This window comes from Amblyomma americanum, chromosome 1 (genome assembly GCF_052857255.1).
Source record: "Amblyomma americanum isolate KBUSLIRL-KWMA chromosome 1, ASM5285725v1, whole genome shotgun sequence".
NCBI lineage: Eukaryota > Metazoa > Arthropoda > Arachnida > Ixodida > Ixodidae > Amblyomma > Amblyomma americanum.
Genome location: NC_135497.1, coordinates 268,106,152 through 268,128,813, shown reverse-complemented (window position 1 = coordinate 268,128,813; position 22,662 = coordinate 268,106,152). Strand labels below are relative to the sequence as shown.

The window sequence follows — 22,662 nt, the reverse complement described above, 5'->3', positions numbered from 1 at the left end:
CTAGGACTGTTATCTTGCCTTTGTAAAATACCTATAAAGAACATTCAATTCAAAGGGCCTCAATTACAATGTTCAATGGGCTTCAGCACACGTTTAGCAGTTGTCTCAAAGCAGTATGTTGGCGAAATTTCTTTTTTCATTCCCTTTGTGGAGCATTTTCTGCTGCAATGGCATAAACAGGAAGGCAACATGCAGTTCTACAGCAACACTTCAGACTGTGATGCGACACACGGCAAGCACTTACCTCAAAGATGAGTAGGTTGCTCAGAGGAAACAATGTGGTGGCTGGGAATGGCCTTAAAAAAACTGCTTTGTAACACGGTTTTTCTATACAGCCAACGAAGTTGTTACACATTTATTCACACGCTACATCAATTACTGACAAGGCGTGTCGGTAGGAACACTTTATTTGGCAAGGAAGTCCTGGCCAATGTGGGCCTAATGCGACTTTGCCTGTAGGCCAAGGTGCAGACTTGTGGGCACAATCTTGAGCCAGTAGCCTGGAACGGGGAATAGGTGCCTTGGACCAGAGAATGACGCGCCATGCAAGGTCGGCTGCTGCAGTCCCTCCACTAGTGTCAGTCATACACAGGGTTGGATGCCATGAAAAGAGAAAAAAGTATGCAAGCTCACAACAATAAAATGCAACTAATAAACCACTAAGAGAAACCCACAAACAAACCGAAAATGGAATGCATATGAGGGAAAAAAGATAAGGACATCTCCCAACAGGCTACAGCAGCAGCCCATGCACTCCTGTAGTGGCTTTGCATATGGACATTAGAAAGACCCTTAAAAAAAAGAATAAAAGTAACATTGTTCAAGATGTGCCAGAGAAACCACACACAAAAAGAAGTGTGTACAAAGCAGAGACCAAGAATGAATAAAAACAGTCAAGACAAACAACGAAAGGGTTTCTGAAAGGCTTCTGACGCTGGCACACAGGAGGTCACAAGCTCCATATGCTAAACCCAAAACCTTAAAGGGGCAGAGACATCAAATTTTTGGTGGGAGTGTTCTTAGTTTCAAACATTGCATACTCCCACCCGGTGTGTGATACGTGCTCCGCAATTCAAATATGAACATTAAATATTACCGCATTATTCATACTGAGCGATTTCGGTTTCTGTGTGTCGGGGTGCATTATGACGTCACTCCCCTGGCCATGTGGGCTCCAAAAGTAGTGACACAGGGACCACTGCATCGTCTGCTCTCGTACACATGTTGTGCTTATCAGGGCCTTTCCAAATGCCGGCCAGTACTGCGATATGCTTTATTTTCGAGTAGTTCAAATTATAAAACAGATATTTGAAATTACAATACAAACATGTTTCCACAAAATGCAGTGATGAAAAGAAACATTTCATTCCTCTTCATAATTTATCGCATCCTAAAGCTTATTGAGCATCTCAATGAATGAGGGAAAATCATGTAGAATGGTACAATTAGTCTGAGCCATAACTGTGTTCAGGAAAAAACATGACAGCTTGACTTTGTAAGCTGCCGAACGACAATCTTTCGGCTTTTCATTTCTCAGCCTTTTGGCGAAGATCATAGCACCGAAGCGCGGCCTTGTGGTAGAGCATCCGCCTCAAATTCGGGAGGTGCTGCGTTCGATTCCCAGTGACGCCGGGTACCCACTGGTTTTAAGATTTCCCCGCCATGGTGCTCGGCTCATCTAGGGTGAGATGCTTGGGAGAAGGGTCTTCGACCAAACCGTTGCCTTGACGGATCAGACATAAGTTCCGCCGTCAAGCAACCCTAAATCCACCTTGTGCAGTAGAAGACCATCTTTTTTTTTTTAACCCGTCATGCACACCTGCCGATGCGTGTGAGCCAGCCAGCCACAACGGTAGCAAGCAAATACCGCTGCACTTTGCTCGAAGGCAGTTTGTGAGCGGAGAGAGCTATGGCACATCTCTCTTGAGGCTAGAGAAGTGAACGTAAGTTTTGTAACTGGCACAAGGCGAGAGTTTTGGACTGCAGGTTTTAACCACGTGGAGACGTTTTTGTGCCCGCATTTGATGGGAATTATGAGGCGCAGGCTATCCTTCCCATGCAGTGCACCCCTGGAGAGCCGAGCACTAGGCCGGGGGACCGCCTGTTAATATTGGATTAATTGGCTGGTGGACTGGAGGCCGCGGGAATCATACCCACGACCTCCCGTAGCCGAAGCGAGCCCTTAAGCACGAGGCCACAGCTGCGGTGGAGATGCTCTTGTCACAGTTCAGACACTGAAAAGGCGCATGACGTGATGTGGCATTGTTGAGAAACATGAATGACACAAAAAAGCTATGAACAGCAGCTTAAGCTACAACAAAAGTGAGAGCAAGACCTCTTCCACACTCCCTTGCGACACCGCCAGCTGTGGAATGCTGCCCCAGATGCAGCATTCTTGATGGGAAATGGCCCGCTTAACTCTTGTGTACGAGTTTCACCACACTGGAATCCCTGGCCGTAACGGACCTACAGATGCTGGCACATTTCACCTAGGGATCTGTGCAGGAATTTCAGCAGCTGTTTCCCTTCTCACTAGATGAAAAGTGCCTGTGTGATCTGGAGTCTTAGATTTGGAAGTTTGTTAAAATTATGCTCACAAGTTTTTCCTTTCTTTTAATGGTTCATAAGAGTGACCGCCATATGTGCTGACATTACATGTGCTTTCACAAAAGAAACAAACAACTCTACTTTGAGAAAATTCTGGAAAATTTCTAAACGGAACACTCTGCATGCTTTCAGAGGCTCCATACACTGCTCATTGTACTGCAAAAGAATATTTCAGGCTTTCAAGAAGGAACCCTTGAACAAGAGGGCTGACAAAGGTTGGTTTGCTCATCACTGAGAAGCACTGCCTTTTACTGTCTTTCCAATGAAGGCACACTCTGGCATCCCTTTCGATAGCAGCAATGCCACGGGACAAGCACCAAGCGATTTCCACAAAAAGTAACAGCTTTTTACGACCTTGTCATCACAGTTCGAACCGCAGAGAAACTAGACTTTATTTGTTTGCTTCCGCAATAGCCTACAAGAATGACGAGGCCTGAGAGCAAGATTTACAGATCGATTTTGATGCCACACTGGGGTGGCGTGGCACCTTGCATCAGTATACTGAATGTGCATGAATTCTGCACATTACTATGTCTACGGCTTATTCCATAGAAAATACTTTTGAACGTAGCTGTGTATTCATATGCACCAGCCCAAATTTAATGAGGAGTGTGGCAACCTGTACAGAACCAGTTAGTTAGTTAGTTATATTGATTTTAATGGCGCAAAAGCAACTGAGGATATGATGCGCCAAACACATGGTTAGAGCTTTTGTTAAAGGTTACGCTTTTTATATCTAAAGTTTGTATAAAACATTGGCTTCTCTGAGAAATTTAAAAATGCTGGAAAAATCAACCAGTGCTTGATCTCCTAAAAGTAACATGGGGTGTAGTGGGATGTATTCATTGTACAATGTTGTGAAATATTTTTTCCTCAGTTGTTCCAGTTTTTTGCATACAATTAAAATGTGGTTTACCGTGAGTTCATCACCACACATTTCGCAGAGAGGTTTGCCTTTTTTTGTCAGTAAGAAGTTGTGAGTAAGGTGTGTGTGTCCAATGCGTAGTCGACACAAAATAACTTCTATGAAACGCTCCTGATGTGTACATGATGTCCATTCTCCCAAAACAGGTTTTATAGAATGTAGTTTGTTGTTTGTTTGTTTGTCCCATGCAATCTGCCACTTATTCCTGAGTTTACTGTGCAGTAATTTAGAAAAATCCCTCTGTGGTATGTTAACTTGTTTTATATGGCCAATTCTAGCTTGTGCTACACAAGCACCTGCTCTCTCATTACCTAAAATTCCAACATGGCTAGGGACCCAGCAGAATATAATGTTATGTTTTTGCTTTGTAATTTTAACTATGTTATGTATGATTTTTCCTATTATGGGTTCAGCAGCGTTTGTAGAAATCAGCGCTTTTAGCATACTCAGTGAATCGGTGTAAATGATGCTATTTTTTATGTTTTGTTTTACTATTTGTTCTACAGCTACAAAGATGGCATAACATTCCGCAGTAAATACTGATGCATACTGTGGCAATCATATCATTTTTTCATTTGTTCCTTGAATTACTGCACTTCCGACATGACTTTCTGTTTTTGAGCCATCAGTGTAAAATTCGGTGTAAGTGCTATATTTTTCTTGTAGTGAAAAGAACTCTTGCAGTATGTGCTCGTGTGGTATTTTCTCTTTGTTTACATGTGTCAATGTGAAGTTACACACTGAAGGAAGGCTGTACCATGGTGGTAGATATTCATGTCTTTGTGCAATATTAGGTAGGGCGTCCAGTACTGCTAAGTCTTCACATTTATCTTCAAAGCGCATTATTAGTGGCCTGATAAAATGTGGTTTATTATTGAATAATCTCCTAGATGGGCACTTGGTAACAATGGGATAGCAGAGATGTTTAGGGAGAGAACGGGTTTTTAGGATGTACGTGCATGTTAGTGTGACTCTTCTATCCTCTAGTGTGGGCTCATTAGCTTCAACGTAAAGACTCTTTACCGGGGATGTTCTATAAGCTCCAGTTGATAGGCGCAAACCAAGATTATGAACAGGGTCCAGTCGTTTCAAGTAGGATGCTCTTGCCGAACCATATACCACACACCCGTAGTCCAGCTTGGAGCGCACCAAAGAGCGATATATTTGCAATAGGCATGCTCTATCGGACCCCCACCGTTTTCGCGAGAGTACCTTTAATACATTGAGGGCTTGGGATGCTTTCTTTTTCAGGTTGTTAATGTGTGACAGAAATGTAAGTTTCTTGTCAAAAGTGACGCCTAAAAATTTATGTTCCTGTTTGACTGGTAGTGTGGTTTGATTCAAGCACAGATTGGGATCGACCTGTAGGCCTCGTCGTAATGAGAATAAAACAGCTACTGTTTTTTGAGGGGAGAACTTGAATCCATTTTTCTCTGCCCAAGCAGCCAGTTTATTTAGTGGGATTTGTATTTGTCTCTAGCAGGACAGTATGTTGGAAGAAGTGTATGCTATCTGTATGTCATCTACATAAACTGAATACATTACGGACTTAGGTATTACTTTGGCCAAAGAATTCATTTTTACTATAAAGAGTGTCGTACTTAAAATGCATCCCTGGGGTACGCCATTCTCTTGGGTGAATGTCGTTGATAGAGTTGCTCCCAGACGGACTCTGAATGTGCGGTTAGTCAGGAAGTCGTTCACGCAGTTCAGCATCCTGCCGCGGATCCCTAGATCTGCTAGGTCATGGAGGATGCCGAACTTCCACGCGGTATCATATGCCTTCTCCAAATCGAAGAAGACACCGATACAGTGCTGTTTGTGGATGAACGCCTCTCGGATGGTGTTTTCTAGGCGGACAAGGTGATCAGTGGTCGAGCATGCTTTCTTAAATCCACATTGATGTAAATCTAAGAGTCGACGAGATTCAAGTGTGAAGGTCAGTCTAATGTTTATTATGCTTTCGAAAGATTTAGCGATGCAGCTGGTGAGGGCTATCAGTCTGTAATTGTTAGGACTTGTTGGTTGTTTTCCGGGTTTCAGAAAAGGTACTATTATTGCTTTCTTCCACTCCTCAGGTATATTCCCAGTTGTCCATATTTTGTTAAAGAAGTTCAACAATGCCTGCACGGCAGCCTCAGAGAGATGGGCGAGCATAGCGTAATGCACATTATCTGGGCCTGTTGCTGTCTTTTTACCACAAGATAATACCCTAATCAATTCCTGGAGTGTGATGGGTTGATTATAGTCCTCGTGCATACCTGCTGCAAATGGAAGTTTTTGTTTTTCTGCTATTGCTTTGTGCTTCTGGAACGTGTTTGTGTAATTGGACGAACTGGAAACTTCAGCAAAATGCTCACCTAGTATGTTGGCCTGTTCTTCTAATGATGTTTGTGTCCCGGGTGTAGTCAATAGAGGAAGTGTGAAAGGGGTATGGTCACTACTCAATCTTCGAACCTTTTCCCACATTTTTTTTTGAGGTTATTGAGCTGTTTATAGAGGACACATATTTCTGCCACGAGGATTTCTCGGCATTTCTCCGAACGAATCGCGCTCTGGCCTTGGCCCTCTTAAAGGCAATCAAGTTCTCCGCTGTGGGATACCGACGCAGAGAGCCCCAAGCTTTATTTTGTTGTTTTTTTGCCAATGTGCATTCTTGTGTCCACCATACTTTATGTTTTTTGTGTACGAGTCCTGTTGTTTGTGGTATGGCTAGTGTAGCGGCCGATAATATGCATGTAGTAAATTTTCCATTAATTTCGTCTATGCTGAGATCTTCACAAAATTCTTTTTCTAGTGTGGCACTTTCTGTAAAAAGTGACCAGTCGGCGAGGTGAAGTTTCCAGCGCCGTGGTCTTGTGGGGATGACTGCAGTAGACGATGAGAGGCTGACAATAATAGGTAGGTGATCACTTCCCAGGGGGTCATTTAAAACATCCCATTTAAAATCGTTAAAAAGCGATGGTGATGCGAAAGCTAAATCGAGAAAGCTCATTTTTGCCGAGCTTGGGCAACAATAAGTTGCTTTTCCTGTATTTAAAAGACAGATGTTATTTGAGAGGATAAAATCTTCGATTGTTTGCCCCCTAGAGTCGCAGCACTCGCTTCCCCAAAAAGGGGAGTGAGCGTTAAAATCCCCAACTACCAGATATGGCTCTGGAAGTTCATCTATCAATTCGTCTAGATCATGGACTGTTAATGTAAAATGTGGAGGAATGTATACGGAACAGATTGTTAGTGTTTTATAGCTGACGATGCTGACTGCAACCGCCTCAAGTTTTGTATTGAGCTTGATTTCTCGAGCAGGGACGCCGCTTTGGACGACAATTGCGACGCCTCCTGAGAGTCGATTTGCCTGCTCGCGATCGCGTCTAAAAGTTTGATAATGTTTCAGGATATGTACATGTTGTGGACCAAGATTGGTCTCCTGAAGACATAAAACTATGGGTAACATTGACCCTAAAATATGTGTTATGTCACTATAATTCCGCATAAGTCCTCTGCAATTCCATTGAATTAAAAAAGCCATGCTTGTGTTTTTGAGAGAAAATGAAAGGAGATTTACTTATGTGGTGGGCCCGTTATGAGGGGCCTGGCTTTTTTCCGCTCAAGAGAGCTGTTCCGCCTCTGTAGTGGAGGCGGAGTGGGTGCTGTATCCATCACCTCAACCGAGGTGCTGGAGAACCGCGGAGGGCCCGCGGTTGTGTTAGTTTCAGGCCTCTCCCGACGGGGGGAGGTCCTGCGGGATGCCGACCCATGGACCGGCGCTCCCTGCTTTGAGGGTGGCAGAGCAGCCTTCGCTGTCCCTGCCTGGGGCGTGGATGGCCCTGCCACTGGCTCTGTGACAGCAGCCTCGGCAGGTGCCGTAGAGCTGTGTGGTGCTACGCCCCCGCGCACCACATCAGCGAAGTTGGGTTTTGCTGTGAAAGAGAATGTGTTCGTAAGCGCAAAACGCCTCCTTGCTTCTTTGAATGAAATGTTTTCTTTTGTCTTTATGATAATTATTTCCTTTTCTTTTTTCCAGGACGGACATGCCCTGGAGTACGCTGCATGGTCTCCTTCGCAGTTTGCGCAGCGCAGTGCTGCGTCACATTCCTCAGAATGCTGGTCTTTCGAAGCGCATTTCGCCCAGGTTTTGCGGCCGCGGCAACTTTGTGAGCCGTGGCCAAACTTTTGACAGTTGAAACATCGGCGGGGATTGGGTATATAATGTCTGACGTTGACTTTCAAGTATCCAACTTCGATCGTTTCGGGCAAGGTATTGGTATTAAATGTGAGGACCATGTGTTTGGTATCTATTTCTTTGTTATCCCTGCGGATCTTGATTCGGTGAACGTCGATTACATTCTGGTCGGTAAGCCCTTCAAGCATTTCAGCTTCTGTGATATGGATAAAGTCTGATTCCGAGATTACACCTCGGACTGTGTTTAGAGATCGGTGGGGGGTTACTGAGACAGAGATGTCCCCTATAGACGCAATGCTGGAGAGTTTTGAACACTGGATGCTGTCGCGCAGCTCAAGAAGTAAGTCGCCGCTGGACATTTTTGAGACCTTGTAGCCAGGGCCCAAGGTATCGGTTAAGCATTTTGACACAAGGAATGGGGATATTATTCTTGCCTGTATTCCGTCACTTTCACTGTGGATTACGCGGAACTTTGAAAATGTTTGTCTCTTTTTTGAGAAAAAAATCAGCTGCTTCGTTCCGCCCTCTTTTTAGAGAGCGATCAGGTTTGGATAAGGGTGGAGCCATGAAAAAATTTAGTTTTTCGGTCATGGTGCCAGCCACCCACCACGGAGTCCAACAAGGGGACGGGACAGGAACTTGAAAGCAAGTCCTGCCCACGCCAGCTGTACACCTTAACTATAACCAAATATGACTCAACTCAGGGTAGTTGGTCACAAAAGGTTAACCCTCGCCGCCAGGAAAACAGGAAAAACCAAGAAGTGAGTAGGATATAGGAAAGTTGTGAGACAGAGATAGGAAAGTGAAAGATGGAGAGGAGGATAGGAAAAGGCGACTGCCGATTCCCCCCAGTGCCAGGAAGCTGGGGCCAAAGTGGTGTGTTGCCTCCGCCAAGGGGCCTTAAGGGTCCAAACGCGCATCGGCTCAACCACCAGGATCCCCTTTTCCCCGGACACGGCGATGCCACGCACGGTGAGGCGCGGGTGCTCGGGTCCGTGGTGATGCACAGTTCACCATCATCCCCTTGCAGGGATGTCCCTGCGGATGCTCGGGAACCCGCGGTGTCGCCACTCACCGTCGCGACGCCTGCAAGCTGCAGGCGCCCCCCTGCGGGGTGTACAGAACCAACCTGTACAGAACCAACAATGCTCACTCAATTGAAGACAAGAAAAAGACAGCTAAAACAGACAGGCTTCCATGCCTAATACTCGTTAGAAGCAAAAATATGTCATGCCAATAAGAACGGACCATGTGCTGGACACTCACAGTATCGTTAAAACTTGCAGCTGACCTCTGCGTTAATTTGAGCCCATCGTTTTCCGAGACTTGACCACTTTCTTGATGGTATCCCTCACAACTCCCCGATTTTTCCAGGTAAACGAAATTCGTCTTGACAATTCTAGGTTGCTAGACACCCTTTAAGACCGTCACAGCCCTTCAAAGAAATACAGTAGAATCTTGCTGTTCTGTTCTTGGTTCGTGTCATCTGCAGGATCACAAAACCAAAAATTATGCGTGTTGTGCTATTTTTATTCACAATACAAATCCTGGTTAACTTTCTGAAACGATTCCCTGGTATACATGTCCATAATTTTGCCAAATTCTGACCATATGATGCATTCAGAGACCAAGAGAAAATGCCAGCCAAGCTAGTCATCATTTTTGAATGCTTTGCCCACATGCATTTGAGCACTGCGGAGAAGACGCCGTTGCTGCCCTGCACAGAGGCAAGGACACAAAGCATCTTAGGAGCAGCTGCGGCTCTTCCACAATGCACAAGTGTAACGGGACAAAGTATCTGAGAACGGTAAGAAATATTTGACGGACTGGACATGCCATGAAACTTCACCCCCATGGAAAAAAAAAAGGAAACAACTTGCAAGCGCCAGACAGGAACTTTTCAAAATTTGTGCCAGCACGTTCACAAAGTTTTTAATGAAGTGAAAGTGCCAATAAATGCCAGGGACTAGGAAATGGCGCAAAACCTGGACATAGAGACAGTCACGTGAAGACCAGCAAAAAAATTTTCATAGGGGCTAATTCAAGCTTGTTGCTAAAACATTGCATTCATAACATCCAAAAAAAATATGAAGGGAGAAAAGGAGGGGGGCAAGACAAAAAAATAAAAGTGAAGGTGGCACAAACCTCTGCCTTAAAAATGCAAAAGGCCTTGTTTCTTACCATTTGCAGAAGCTATCATGTTTCATGTCAGGATTTTGCATTCATTGAAAAGCAGTGTGCAATCAGTGCATGGCAGACTAGCCAGCAATTAAATTACTGTAATATAATTACAGTAATTAAATTACTTTTCTCGGTAATTTCTAATGTAATTCATTACTTTAGTGGCCTGGAAATTAAGTGATGTAACGAACTACTTTCAAGCAGTAATTTCACGGAAAGTAATTAATTACTAACGAAATTACTTTTGCTGCATAACGAGGCCATGCTTCTCCTCGTATCTGCCATTCTTTAGCCTCGCGTTTGTGGAGATGAGCATCTACAAAGCAAAGATGCAGTTCATGAGGGTTTAACGTCCCAAAGCAATCGACTATGGCTGTGAGGGACGCCATAGTGAAGGGCTCCGGGAATTTTGACCACCTGGGGTTCTTTAACGTGCACTGACATCGCACAGTACACGGGCCTATAGCATTTCGCCTCCACCGAAATGAGACTGCCACAGACGGGATCAGAGTGTGCCATTTAAGGCTTGTGTCTTAAAAGCGCGCAAGCAGTAATAGCCAGCACCCCAGGGAAGCGGCGCACGCGGACGAGAGGTGATGTGTGCGCAGGCGTCAGCACTGCCTTGGTGAAGAGTCTGCATATCAGTCACAGGACTGCTACGTACCTCCCTGCACTGCATAAGGTCTCACACACAAACGCACTGCATGGCCACCAGGAGAACTCGATGACCAAGGCATGCCATATGGCACCTTCGCGCAGACGCACTGCGAGTGCTTGAGCAAGTACTTTGACTTCGCCACACTGACAAGAAGTCTCAACTGACATGTGTAAGAAAGTTGGCCATGAGTAGTCGGGTTTTTGTGGCCTAATCTGAGGCCCTATTTCTAACTCAAGGGAAAGATAGGCAACAGCGTCCCAGCGACATGCAATGCATTTCCACCAACTTGCCTCCAGAACAAATCAATTGAACAGCAGAATTTGCAGCTTCTCGCGCACCTGTGCACTTCTGGGACGATGCGTGGATAAGCAGTCAATGCACTCCCGCTGTTTACGCGGATGACAAATTCTTCAAAATCAGAATGGTGGGACCATATTACACATTGAACGATGTACTTCTGATGTACTCCCACCCCTTATGTAACACCCCCAAAGTGCGGTCTTTAAGGTAATAAAGTGAAGTGAAGTGAAGAGTGATATGATAAAGACCTCATCTACATCAGCAAACTGGCTGTTCAAATTGACTAAAGAGGGGCAAAATTTCCGACGCCCGTTTTCAAGCTCAGTGGCGGTGCAAACAAAAAACCCTCGAAATTTTGCACAAACTATGACCAATGTGCAACATTTTAGCATCGAAACTAAGTAATTTTCATTACTTAAGGCAGGTAATTGTACTGTAATGGCATTACCTAATGAGACCAGTAATTTGTAATGTAATTTAATTACTTCCGTGATTTCTAGGAAAGTAATCAGTAATGAAATTTAATTACTTTTCAAAAGTAATTTTGCCACGTATGGCATGTGGTCAGCGGCTGCCTAGGGAACTTCTCAGTGTCCTTAAGTTCTTATGCAAAGAATGACACACCACCCAGTTTCCTATATGTGACAATGTCCATGAGAAAAAGGAATATTCTGACAAAGACGACGAAGCTGGCTGTGGTGCGTTACACAGCACTCGCGCTAGGCCAACGGCCATTAAATTATATCTCTGCCATCGTTCATCGCGCCTCTCTTTGGACAGCCATCACGTAACAATATTATACACCACACAGCATTTGCATTGGAGGGATTGGCCAAGAGCATTTTCCATTTGGTTTTCTGCGTGCTAAAGGAATATAGACACGTAATTTTGGTGGCATGTTTTCTTCTCTACAACGATGCAGAAAATACTACTATGCATGAATCACCATGTGATATTTGCCCATGGCCGCTAAATAATTTATAATTGAATTTTTTCTGCCCCGCTGTTTCAGTTTCAACAGCCGAACAATTGCTGTGACGTCAGAGTGCTTTTGTGTCACGTGAGGCATGAAAAAACGCCCATATAATCGCTGCTTCATCATTACGATTTACTGCACTGCTGAAGCAAGCCTTCCTCAAGAGCCGGAATGACAACTAATGTGGAAGCAGCGATTATATTGCAGTCTTTTCATGCCTCACGTGACCTGTAAGCACACGTTGGTGTCATAGTCCTCATTCGGCTGTTGAAACTGAGACCGAAACAGCACGAGAAAAAAATTAGACTAAATTATTCAGTGGTCATAGGAGAACACCAAGTGGTAATTCATGTATAACAACGCCTTACGCATCATTACAAACAAAAAACACGCACCCAAAAGTTAGGCGTCTATACTGCTTTAATTCTTTAGACCCACCATTCTGCTCACTGATCTTGCCTTGCAGTTCATCTGCTGCGCGACTTAGCCATATCACCTGAGAACTGCAGCTTACTAAAATATTCTCCATTAACTCTTATCCCAACTGTTCCCAATCCAGGCCTCGGAATAGAGCAGGTATTCCTAAATGCCTCCTGTTTACAGGAGGTATTTTGTTGCAGAGGACGCACTGCGGAGACTCATTTTTTTTTGTATGATTGGTGATGTATTAGACACTGCAGTCCAAGCCTTCTTCAACACAGTTTGGTACAGACACTGTTGCTTCCATCATTGGCAAAATGCCATCCAATGAAAGTAACGCCTACATGGAAGCTGAAGACAAACTTGTACTGTTGGAAAAAACTGCATGCATGCTAGACACTTGCTTGTTCACTCAAATACGGCCTAATAGAGCAGCTGGGACACGGGACCTGGCTTACATACGTTCGAGGCTGCACTCGTAGCTATGTGATTAAAAGGTTTCACCTGCGCATTCTTTGAAATGCCTCAGGTATCGTCTTTTACCAGGTCAACGGATATACTCAGGCTGCTTTCAGTTTGGGCATATTGTTACGTGGCGACCAGCCGGATAATAAGCGGCGATGAACGATGGCGGTGAGATCATTCTAATAGCCGCTCGCCTATAGCGTGACCTTTCTGTTCCCGCGCCACTGCCAGCTTCGTGGTCTTCGTGACAATATTGCCGCTTTGCGCACAGTTTTTCCACAGTGCCGCGAGGTATGCCTTAACGAGGTTTTACTGTACCTGTGAGTACTAACGTTTCTGAATTTGATGCGTCTCAATGTGAAATCTGAACCGATTCATACACCTCCTGCAGTAAGGCCCATGATCCAAATATAAAATTGAAGCTCTGATCTATTGCCATGCGATGCATTCAGAGCAGGTGCTGCCCTTGATGGTCTCACAGATAACTTTGACCACAATGGCAACACAGGCATCAAAGGGCAACAAAGGCATCAAAGGTTGCCTCCAAACTATAGCTCTCTGCCATTCGTGGCATGTTTTTCACTGGTCTACTGTCTTTTTATTTTTTTCCACAGTGGCCCTCTCATAACTCACCTCAGTTCTGACAGCGGGGCCAATCCAGCAAACAAGTCTCACGCAGTGCTGTTCGGATGGACCTTATGGCCATGCCACTGCTCTAATTACACCCCACCACTTTCGCTCGGCCCCATGGCGACATTCCTAACAGAATGGGAAGGAGGAAGTTGGAGCACCGTGAAAGCCAAATGTACAACAAGGACGTAGTGCAGTGGCCTCGCTCAAAGCTCTTGCCCTGAGCTCAAATAGCACAGGTACTTCTGGTTGAGCTTACAACTTCGTCATGCCAGAGCTGACAGCTCACCAGCCACACATATCGAAACAAATTTTTAATTACACATGCCAACAATGCCACATCTATTAAGATATGGAAGATGGTGTTAAGCCATCTATGCTCTAACCAACCCAAAATTCTTACCACTGTCAAGCAGATGACCTCGGTTCTCTTTGGCAATACATCCAGCTCATTACTGTTCACAGCTACAGTAAATTGTCATTTTGCCCTCTCAGATTTTCTCACCAAGAGGCACAAGGGCAATTGGTTAACAGTACGGTCCTTGGAACCAAGCGCCATTAAGCAATCACTACAAGCTCTGGGCAAACATTCCCTGAAGTGGCCACCGAAAATCTTGCACCAAAGCTGCAAATTATACTGTTTGAAAGGGCATTACTTTTTTTTATTTATTTGTACCTCAAAGGCCCACAAGGGAGTATTACATGAAGGGTGGGCTGACATGTATTAAAACCTCCTGCCACAGAATTTTTCAGAAAAGGCAAACTGAAGAACTAAACTATTCATCTACATCCTTGAGGCTTTTTTTCCTCCCGTAATTCCTACTGCACTAGAAGCCGTGTGTTGGTGCTTGAATCTGAATGCCACACATCCATATGCATGCAGCAGACATCCTTTTACCAGCATAGCACCACGTAAGATCATGCCAATGCCTCATTTGGGGACAAGGGGTGCAACCACACAGAGCAGCAGGAACAAAACACAAACACTAATGTTGTGTGAGTCACTCCTGTGCTCTGTCTTTTGGACTACATGTCTCAAGATGAACAACCCCCTTCCCCACTTTCCTCAAAAAGTGAAACTACAACAAACATCTACTCCTAACTTGTGAAAACAAAATGACAAACATAGAAGGAAGAACATAAACATGTCTCGTCCTTGTCTTTCCATGTATTCTTCAATTATGGGAACTACTTCCTCGTTCAGCTACCTGTCCTACCTACATTCATCTGTGGCTTCTTGCCTCTGCTTGCCTCTAGGGGCACAAACGTTGCCAGTTTCACAGCAGGAGGCCTACTTTCAAAATTGTAATTTGCTAGATCCGTCACAGACTAGTTGCTTTGTTCATTATACAGGCAGGCTTTGTTCATTTAGGGTCTGCAGGTGAAAGCTGTTGTCTTAATAGTGAATGGTTCCACATTTCATTTTTTTTCTTCTTTCTATCCAATGGCTAGGACAAAAAACTGTCACCCACCCAATGCAAAGGAAATAACCGTATAATCATAGGGTCTCTTCCATTTGGCTGCACTTTCTGCACTAGTTCAAAAAGTGTAGCACGAGTTCTAGGCTGGCTTGCACTCGCACAAATGGAAGCGCAGCTGCGGTGCAGCAATATGGCGGCTCCCATGTGTAAGTCGAAGAAGCGTAAAAGTTATGGCACCAGTTATTTAATGAAAGGATGACAGTTCTTTGTTGAAAGGTTTATGGTTCATGGGGGTTTAACGTCCCAAAGAGACTCAGGCTATGAGGGACGCGGTAGTGAAGGGCTCTGGAAATTTTGAGCACTTGGGGTTCTTTACCATGCACTGACATCACAGTACACGGGCCTCTAGAATTTTGATGGAGACAAAATTCTAGGGGCCCGTGAACTGTGCGATGTCAGTGCACATTAAGGGAGCATAGAGGCCTAATTTTGGTGGCATATTTTCTTATTTCTAATGATGCAGAAGACACCACAATGCATGAATCACCATGCGGTATTCGCCTATGACCGGTAAATAATTTATAATCGAATTTTTCTGTCATGCTGCTTCCGTTTCAACAGCCGAATGAGAGTTGTGACGTCAAAGAGAGGTTTTAGGTCATTAGAGGCATAAAAAAACTGCGATGTAATTGCTGCTTTATCGTTTTAATTTACTGCAGTGCTGAAACCAGCCTTCCTCAAGAGCAGCAATGACAACAAATGTAGAAAGATCAATTATATTGATGTTTTTCATGCCTCACAAGACCTACAACCTTTCTTTGAGGTCATAGTCATGGTTCAGCTGTTCAAACTGAAACAGCACGAGAAAGAAATTCAGTTAAAAATTATTTAGAAGCCGTAGAAGCATACCACGTGGTAACCCGTGAGTAATAATGCCTTACACCTCATTACAAAAAAGATTGGTTTGGTTTATGGGGGTTTAACATCCCAAAGTGACTCAGGCTATGAGGAACGCTGTAGTGAAGGGCTCCGGAAATTTGAACCACCTGGGGTTCTCTAACGTGCACTGACATCGCACAGTACACGGGCCTCTAGAATTTCGCCTCCATCAAATTTCGACCCCGCGCAGCCGAGATCGAACCCATGTCCTTCGGGTCGGCAGCCGAGCCCCATAACCACTGAGCCACCGCAGTGGCGTCATTACATTCAAAAGAAGAAGCCACGCACATAAAAGTTAGGTGTCTATGCTCCCTTAAAGAACACCAAATGGTCAAAGTTTCCGGAGCCCTTCACTACGGCGTCCCTCATAGCCTGAGTCACTTTGGGATGTTAAACCCCCATAAACCATAACCTTTAAGCAAATAACTGTCATCATTTCATTAAATAACGTGCCATAGCTTCTCTGCTTATTTGACCTACACATGGAAGAGGTGAGTGACTGTTTGAGGCGTCATAATGAAAACCTAAGCTGTCAAGTCGAGTCGCATGGGCAGCATTTCAGCGCTAATTGGTAAGTCGCCTGTGTGTATACATGTAAAATATTTTTTTCTTTCCTTGAAATGACCATTTCTTAGAGCAGATTCATGGTAAGACTTCTTTGCGATTTGCTGCTTGAAAATTCTTCCAAGTGTTTCAGGATTTTGGTGGTCATTGGTGTCGTCGCTTTGCACTTGGGTGCAATTTTGTGACGACAGCAAGGCTATCAGACAATCAGGCCTGCACTCGACCATTCGTTTTGGAAGCGGCCAGTGCCAAGCTGCATTTGAACTGTCTGAACTGACGCTGCAGGTTGCCGGCACCATCGCGGAACTTCACAGAAGTAGTGCAGAGAGTGCAGTCAAATCAAAGAAACCTATCATGACCACAATCTTAAAGGGGTAGTTTGGGCTTGTTGGTATAGCATATTAGAAGACATAGCGCAGCACAACGGGACAAATAAAAGGAGCACACACGACAAGCGCTTATCCTGTGTGCTCCTTTTCTGTCCAGTTGTGCTGTACTATGTCTTCTTCTAATATCACCACAATGAACTGTCACACACTGCAACAGTGCCTTATGAGCTTTATGCACCCCACAAGCTTCCAAACAGTGAAAGGACGTCAAGCATATTGTCCACAATGTTCATCTATTTAATGCCTCTTTACAGCATCAGCTGTAAAAAGGTCTTAAGATTAGAGGCCTTAAAAGGAAGCTTGCTTTTCCAGCTGCCTCATGCGGTCCATGCTATTTGGCCACCTGGGTACAAACACCTTGCCCACGTAAAACCGATGCTCAATGCAGGTGGCACAGCACTCATTTTAAAGTTCTCACAGAAGGTGGAGGGCTCACCTTGTGGCACCTTAAAGCCTTTGCTGCCTCAGCATTTTAACGTCCCATTTGTTCAACCTCTGTGCCAGCAAGCAAACGCCGGACTCGAAGCTGGAATCGGGAAGGCCCGTGCATACCAGATAACTGCCCGCCAGTTTTTCAAGTGCTGTTTTTTGAAATAAATATGAATTTAAAAGAAGAACATGCTTCGCTCTGCAGACACCAAAGTGTAATCGCTTATCTCGCCGCAATTTTTGCACCTGTTTTAGAAAGCGAATTGTAACAGCAGCACACAAATGTAAAGTATAATTAAGGTAACACTCTACAGTCTTTCCCAGCTGCGTGGCCACAAAAAATCGGACCGTGTATAAAACTCATCGCACAAACGGTTTGTTCAACTCACAACCGGCTTTATTAGTATTTATTAGTATTAAACCCGGTCGTGGATCAACTGGAGCGTTGTCAAAAGTTTCTTGCCTTTTTTCGGGAGCACGCAAAAGCTGGTAATTATGCGTGTTTTACATGATCATGAGCTACGTTGGGCTGCGCTGACGAAATATCTAAAAGCACTCTCAGCGCAAGCTCTTTTCTGTAGACCTGCACAGAGCTTTTGAGCAGTACTTATGATAAAGCAGATGAGTCCTTCCCTCCGGGCCTTTCGGATCCACTGCCTGGCAAGGGGCTCAGTGCTAGTCCTGGGTTATCTGCTAACACAAAATATTCGGCCGCAAGGAAGTTGACAACGGAATGCCGAGTGTCAGATAACAGGCAATCACTCAGTATGTGCATACCAAAAGCTAGAAAGAACAAATTACTCCTGTGGAACAGGATCGCGCCCTTTCCGCCGACCGGCCATAGTGTTACTGAAAGCAATGCTCGGCTCCGCTCAAACATGGCTCGAACGGCAAACGAACTGCCGGACGTGACGACTTTCCTTCACACCAGATGCGACGTCATGGGTTGAAATAATGCTTGCGTTATTTTGACCTGGTTGCAGCAGTCACTGCCATTCCCGCATTCCGAAGTAGGCGCAAGTGAAGCCACCGGAAGTTCGGGGGCATGTCCCGGAAGTTCGTTGTCTGCTGTGTGCTTCAATGCAAAAAGTCGCGTCTTTCGCCCTTTCATTCTCAGTTTTTCGCATTGTTTTTTGTGTAACGTCTGCTGTAATATCAAACGAATAAGCTCAATGAGATAAATGTGTGCATTGCTCAGGAAACCTTGTAACTTCAGAGAAACCGAAGAAAACAGGCATGCCGGTCCCACCATGCCGCGGCAAAGGGGTACGTGCATTAAACACTATTGTCTGATCTGGTTCTTTTCTTACGAGCGTACTTAGGGTAAGTAGTGGAATGACTATCAGTCTAGGCAATCTTAAAAACAAATTTTCGTGTACCAAAGAAAAGGCAATGGCGCGGCAATCCTGACACTCGAATTGCCGCTGTTTCAGTTTCGGTTTGGTTGTGGAAGATGTCTCTTCTCATCAACGGCAGCTGATGTTTATCGCTTTAGGGTGTCATTTACCTTCCAAACGTGCTTTTAATCAAACTCAATAGCCATGTTTCATCTACACAGCGCGAGAGAAACGACTGACGAGAAAGACGAATGCTGCAGCGCATGTGACAAGCGCTGTTAGAAGTCAACTGCACCAAGCATCACGAATAACAGCCCATTCAGGCATAATTTGCTACAGTACGAAACAGTACTTGATACACAAGCTCCTTCGAAAAAATAGTACCATATACCTTTTGGACGCGCTAATGTGTACCAGGAGAACACCGACGGCACCCCACCAGATTGTGTCCTCGCCACCACTCCGGTTCGGTCTAAACATAATTCGGCAAAATGGTCACTGCACCCGCCACGGTGGCTGAGTGGTTAGGGCGCTCGGCTACTGATCCGGAGTTCCCGGGTTCGAACCCGACTGCGGCGGCTGCGTTTCGATGGAGGCGAAACGCTAAGGCGCCCGTGTGCTGTGCGATGTCAATGCATGTTACAGATCCCCAGATGGTCGAAATTATTCCGGAGCCCTCCACTACGGCACCTCTTCCTTTCTTCTTTCACTCCCTCCTTTATCCCTTCCCTTATAGCACGGTTCAGGTGTCCAACGATATATGAGACAGATACTGCGCCATTTCCTTTCCCCAAAAAACCAATTATTATTATTACTAAAATGGTCACTGCAAAGTCGGCTGTCTAATGAAGGTTTCCATCTATTCTTTCTTAAATTTATACCCCATTGACGGTATAACTTGGGCTTAGAGCGTGACAACGTGCATCACAACAAAGAACAGAGTTGGCGACGCAAGCGCGATGGGACAACACAGAGCTGAGCACACGAGGCTCCATACATACTGTGTGTAGCGACGTTCTGTCGTCTGCTAGTGTTGCCCCATAGCGATGCAATGGCCCCTTTTTTGAAACGTCTTTCCCGAGGACTTTGCTGCTCTCCTCATGCCGTTGACGGCGCAACAGGTAGGCATTGTCATGAAAAAAGACGAGAATGTCGAAAAGACAAGGTGCTAAGTGGAAAACAAAAACAAAAAGAGGAAAACCGTGCTGAGGTCCGATTTCATGCACTGCCGAAGGCTGACTTCCGGGACATGCTGCCCAACTTCCAGTGGCTTCACTTTCGGGCACCCGATGCGGCATCCAGCCCCCTAGTGGAGATCCGTGGGGCCGACCGACGTGACGTTTGGCCAGCGGGGCATAGTCCCGCCGTTTTTTTTTTTTATGGAGTTTCGGCAGTGATGAGTTGAGGGGAGATAAGAGGGGAAAGAAGAAACATCATTTTTAATCACCGATATCTTCGGTGTTTGTGAGGCTGGCGTAAAAAATTTTGCGGTGAGGTGACGTGTGGTGGAATACCGACAGCTGGTGCGCTTCTCTTAACCTTGGTATTTAGCTTTTCACGGCCTAATAGCGTTAAGCGCCAACTCCAAGGCCCCTTCCTCGGTGTACCCGCTCAGCGTCGGCGCTCTTGGCATAAGCCAAAGCCGGTCTGCGCATGCGCACTGCAGAAGATGCCAGCGAGCCTCGGAGAGGCGCCGATATCTGTCCGTGCTAGATATCGGCGTCAGCGCAGGCGCTCGCATCGGTAGAGGGGTCCGGTTTATAACAATAGGAGGATCCCTGGGCTCTCCGTGACTCTTTTCTTCGTGGCTTGAAGCTCTTTCAGGTTCCCTGAACTTTTCTTCGCAGTTTAAGTTGTCCTTTCATCACCCCCCCCCCCCCCCACTCCTTCTCTTCACGGCTTGAAATTTTCTCTCTTGGCTCCAGGGGGGAAGCAAGCCAGCGCCAGGAACATGGAGATGCATATCCCTTTGCGACGCCCGTTCCGGCGTACGCCAAGAGCGCTGACACTGGACGCGTACGCTCAGGAAGTGCCCTTGGAGTTGGCACTTTAGCTCTTATTTATCACGTTTCTTGATTTCTTGGGGTCTACTCCCACCTCCCTTTGGTGTGAAATTTTCAGTTCGAGGAATTCAAGATAGCGGCCCCCAAGTAAATCGATATAGCAACCCAACTGGCAATTCATTCGTGACGTGATTAGTATATTCAACTGGTGATTGATTGGTGAGGTCACTGATTATTGTGGCGTCATAATTTAGTCACGTGACTATGTTTGATCGCTTATAACTCAGTAATTAATGAGGTCATAAAACAAATTAGATATTCGAATCGCCTAGATCTGTAGAACATGTTAGAGAGCAGTATTAACTAACGAAGTTAATGCTTAGTTATGGTTACGCTTAATTTAATTATTGACAATTAATTGACCAATGACGTCATGATCTAACTTCGTAATGGGCTCGATGAGTCGAACATATTAGACACAGCTATCGCCTAATCAGGATATTTTGTTATGGTTAGGCTTAAATTTAATTTCTTACAGTTAATTAACCGAGGACGTCATGATCTAATAAAGGCATATTCGTAACAGGCTCGATTAGTAGAACACGTTATACACCATTATTGCCTAATTAGGTTAATATTTAGTTCTAGTTAGGCTTAACATGGCGGCCGTGACGTCAGCACTCGGCAGCTCCAAGGCGGTAGGCGCCCGCTCGCTGTGAGGTATGGAAAAGTAGCCTAATTACGTGGTAATAGATCGCATGGACGATAGATTGCGCTTCTAAACAGCTAACGCTCGTTACTTAAACGTCTTCCAGATGGTGGCGGCATAATTTTTGGGCTTCACAATCACTTATATTTACCGCACAGGCACCAAGAATAGCGCTCCTAAAACTCTATGTTCAATGTCACCTAAATTGGATGTCACCGCGAAAAGTGCGCCTCGAACTGACGGTGAGTGGCACACGTGTTGACAGCGATTGACACAACTGAAAGACAATCACACAGGCAACGTGGCGCCGACTGACGAATGTGAATACTATGGTGTTCTAGAACTGGTAATTGTGGGTCGTATGCGGGTCGTTTCAATGATGAGATCTCAGCGCGGCACCAGAAGGCGCTGCATGTAAAAGTAGTGCTAAGAGCGCCGGGCAGACAGATTGGAGAGCATCCTCCGCCGCCGCAGTTTATGCGGAATGTCAACACGGCGCAATATTTGGCGTGGCGCCATAAGGTGGCTGCTTAGGTCTTCACCTAATAATCAGACCAAGGTGGTTCGCGCCTAATAGTTGTAGCCCTGTAGAAGTGTGGCGGGTGGTCGTGAAAGAAAAAGCGTGCGCAGAAAACAGCTTCGACCAGCGCCGTAATATCGAAAGCGGCTAAGCTGCAGAGAAAAAGCATGCAATTTTCTGAATGTGCTGTAGGAATTCGATATCTCGCACGTTTATGCAAACGTATGTTCATAGGGTCATGTAGTATATGTAAAGCTGTTTTATAGTCACTATTTTATCAGCATCACATTTAAACATACAATATCAAAAAGGTAATTTTAAAAGTTAAACTAATGTTTGCGATGCTACGGTATCAACGAGGACAAAACTGTTCTAAAAATGAAAAGTGAATTCGAATGGCAAGTGTTGTTTTCTGGTCCAAAAAACTCCGGGAGAAATTGTTGTTCCCAGAATTCCAAAAAATGACTAGAATTAATAAAGATATTTACTCAAACAACTGCATTACATATCCAGACGAACTGATCACATCAAAATTCGAGAATACCGGATTAGGACGAACCTTTATGCTAATTACTTAGAGCGAATAGTAGAAGCACTGATTTTACCGTGATCAAGTGGGCAGTAGCAATGACTTATTCTTTTCAACGCTGTCAATCCTCCCGCTAGCGCGCCTTGGGCAATGCAGAATATTTCTGAGTAAAGAATAATTTGCTAAATTTTAAATTCAGCATGACTAGGAAGTGGTTCGGTGTAGAATTATCTTTACTCCAGGAAACCGTCTTAAAGGGACACTGAGGAGAACTCTCAATTTTTTTTTGTTAGCAAAATATGATAGTTCGGCATTTAATGGCTTTTATGCCGCTTGTCCGGGAGCGAAAGATGCATTTATTTCAAATAAATTTGGATTGAAAGTAGAAAAAGTTTTTCCCGCCGCTCCAATTCAAACTTGGGAACTCTTATGACGTCACGGAGAGGTCTTATGACGCCATAGGACGGAGTGACGTGA

At 45.0% G+C, this 22,662-nt stretch overlaps 1 protein-coding gene across 4 annotated transcripts in view; it reads right to left on the bottom strand.

Moving 5' to 3' along the window:
• Positions 1-391: 391 nt before the first annotated feature.
• Positions 392-22,662, bottom strand: part of LOC144115048 (uncharacterized) — a 42,404-nt gene continuing 20,133 nt past the window's right edge. For all 4 annotated transcript variants that reach the window (XR_013311217.1, XM_077649179.1, XM_077649177.1 and 1 more), the window contains one exon: positions 392-572. Coding sequence is in view for 3 of the 4 variants with exons in the window: in XM_077649179.1 (XP_077505305.1) it covers positions 439-572 (134 nt within the window). In the remaining variant the exon portion in view is untranslated. The remainder of the gene's footprint in view (positions 573-22,662) is intronic.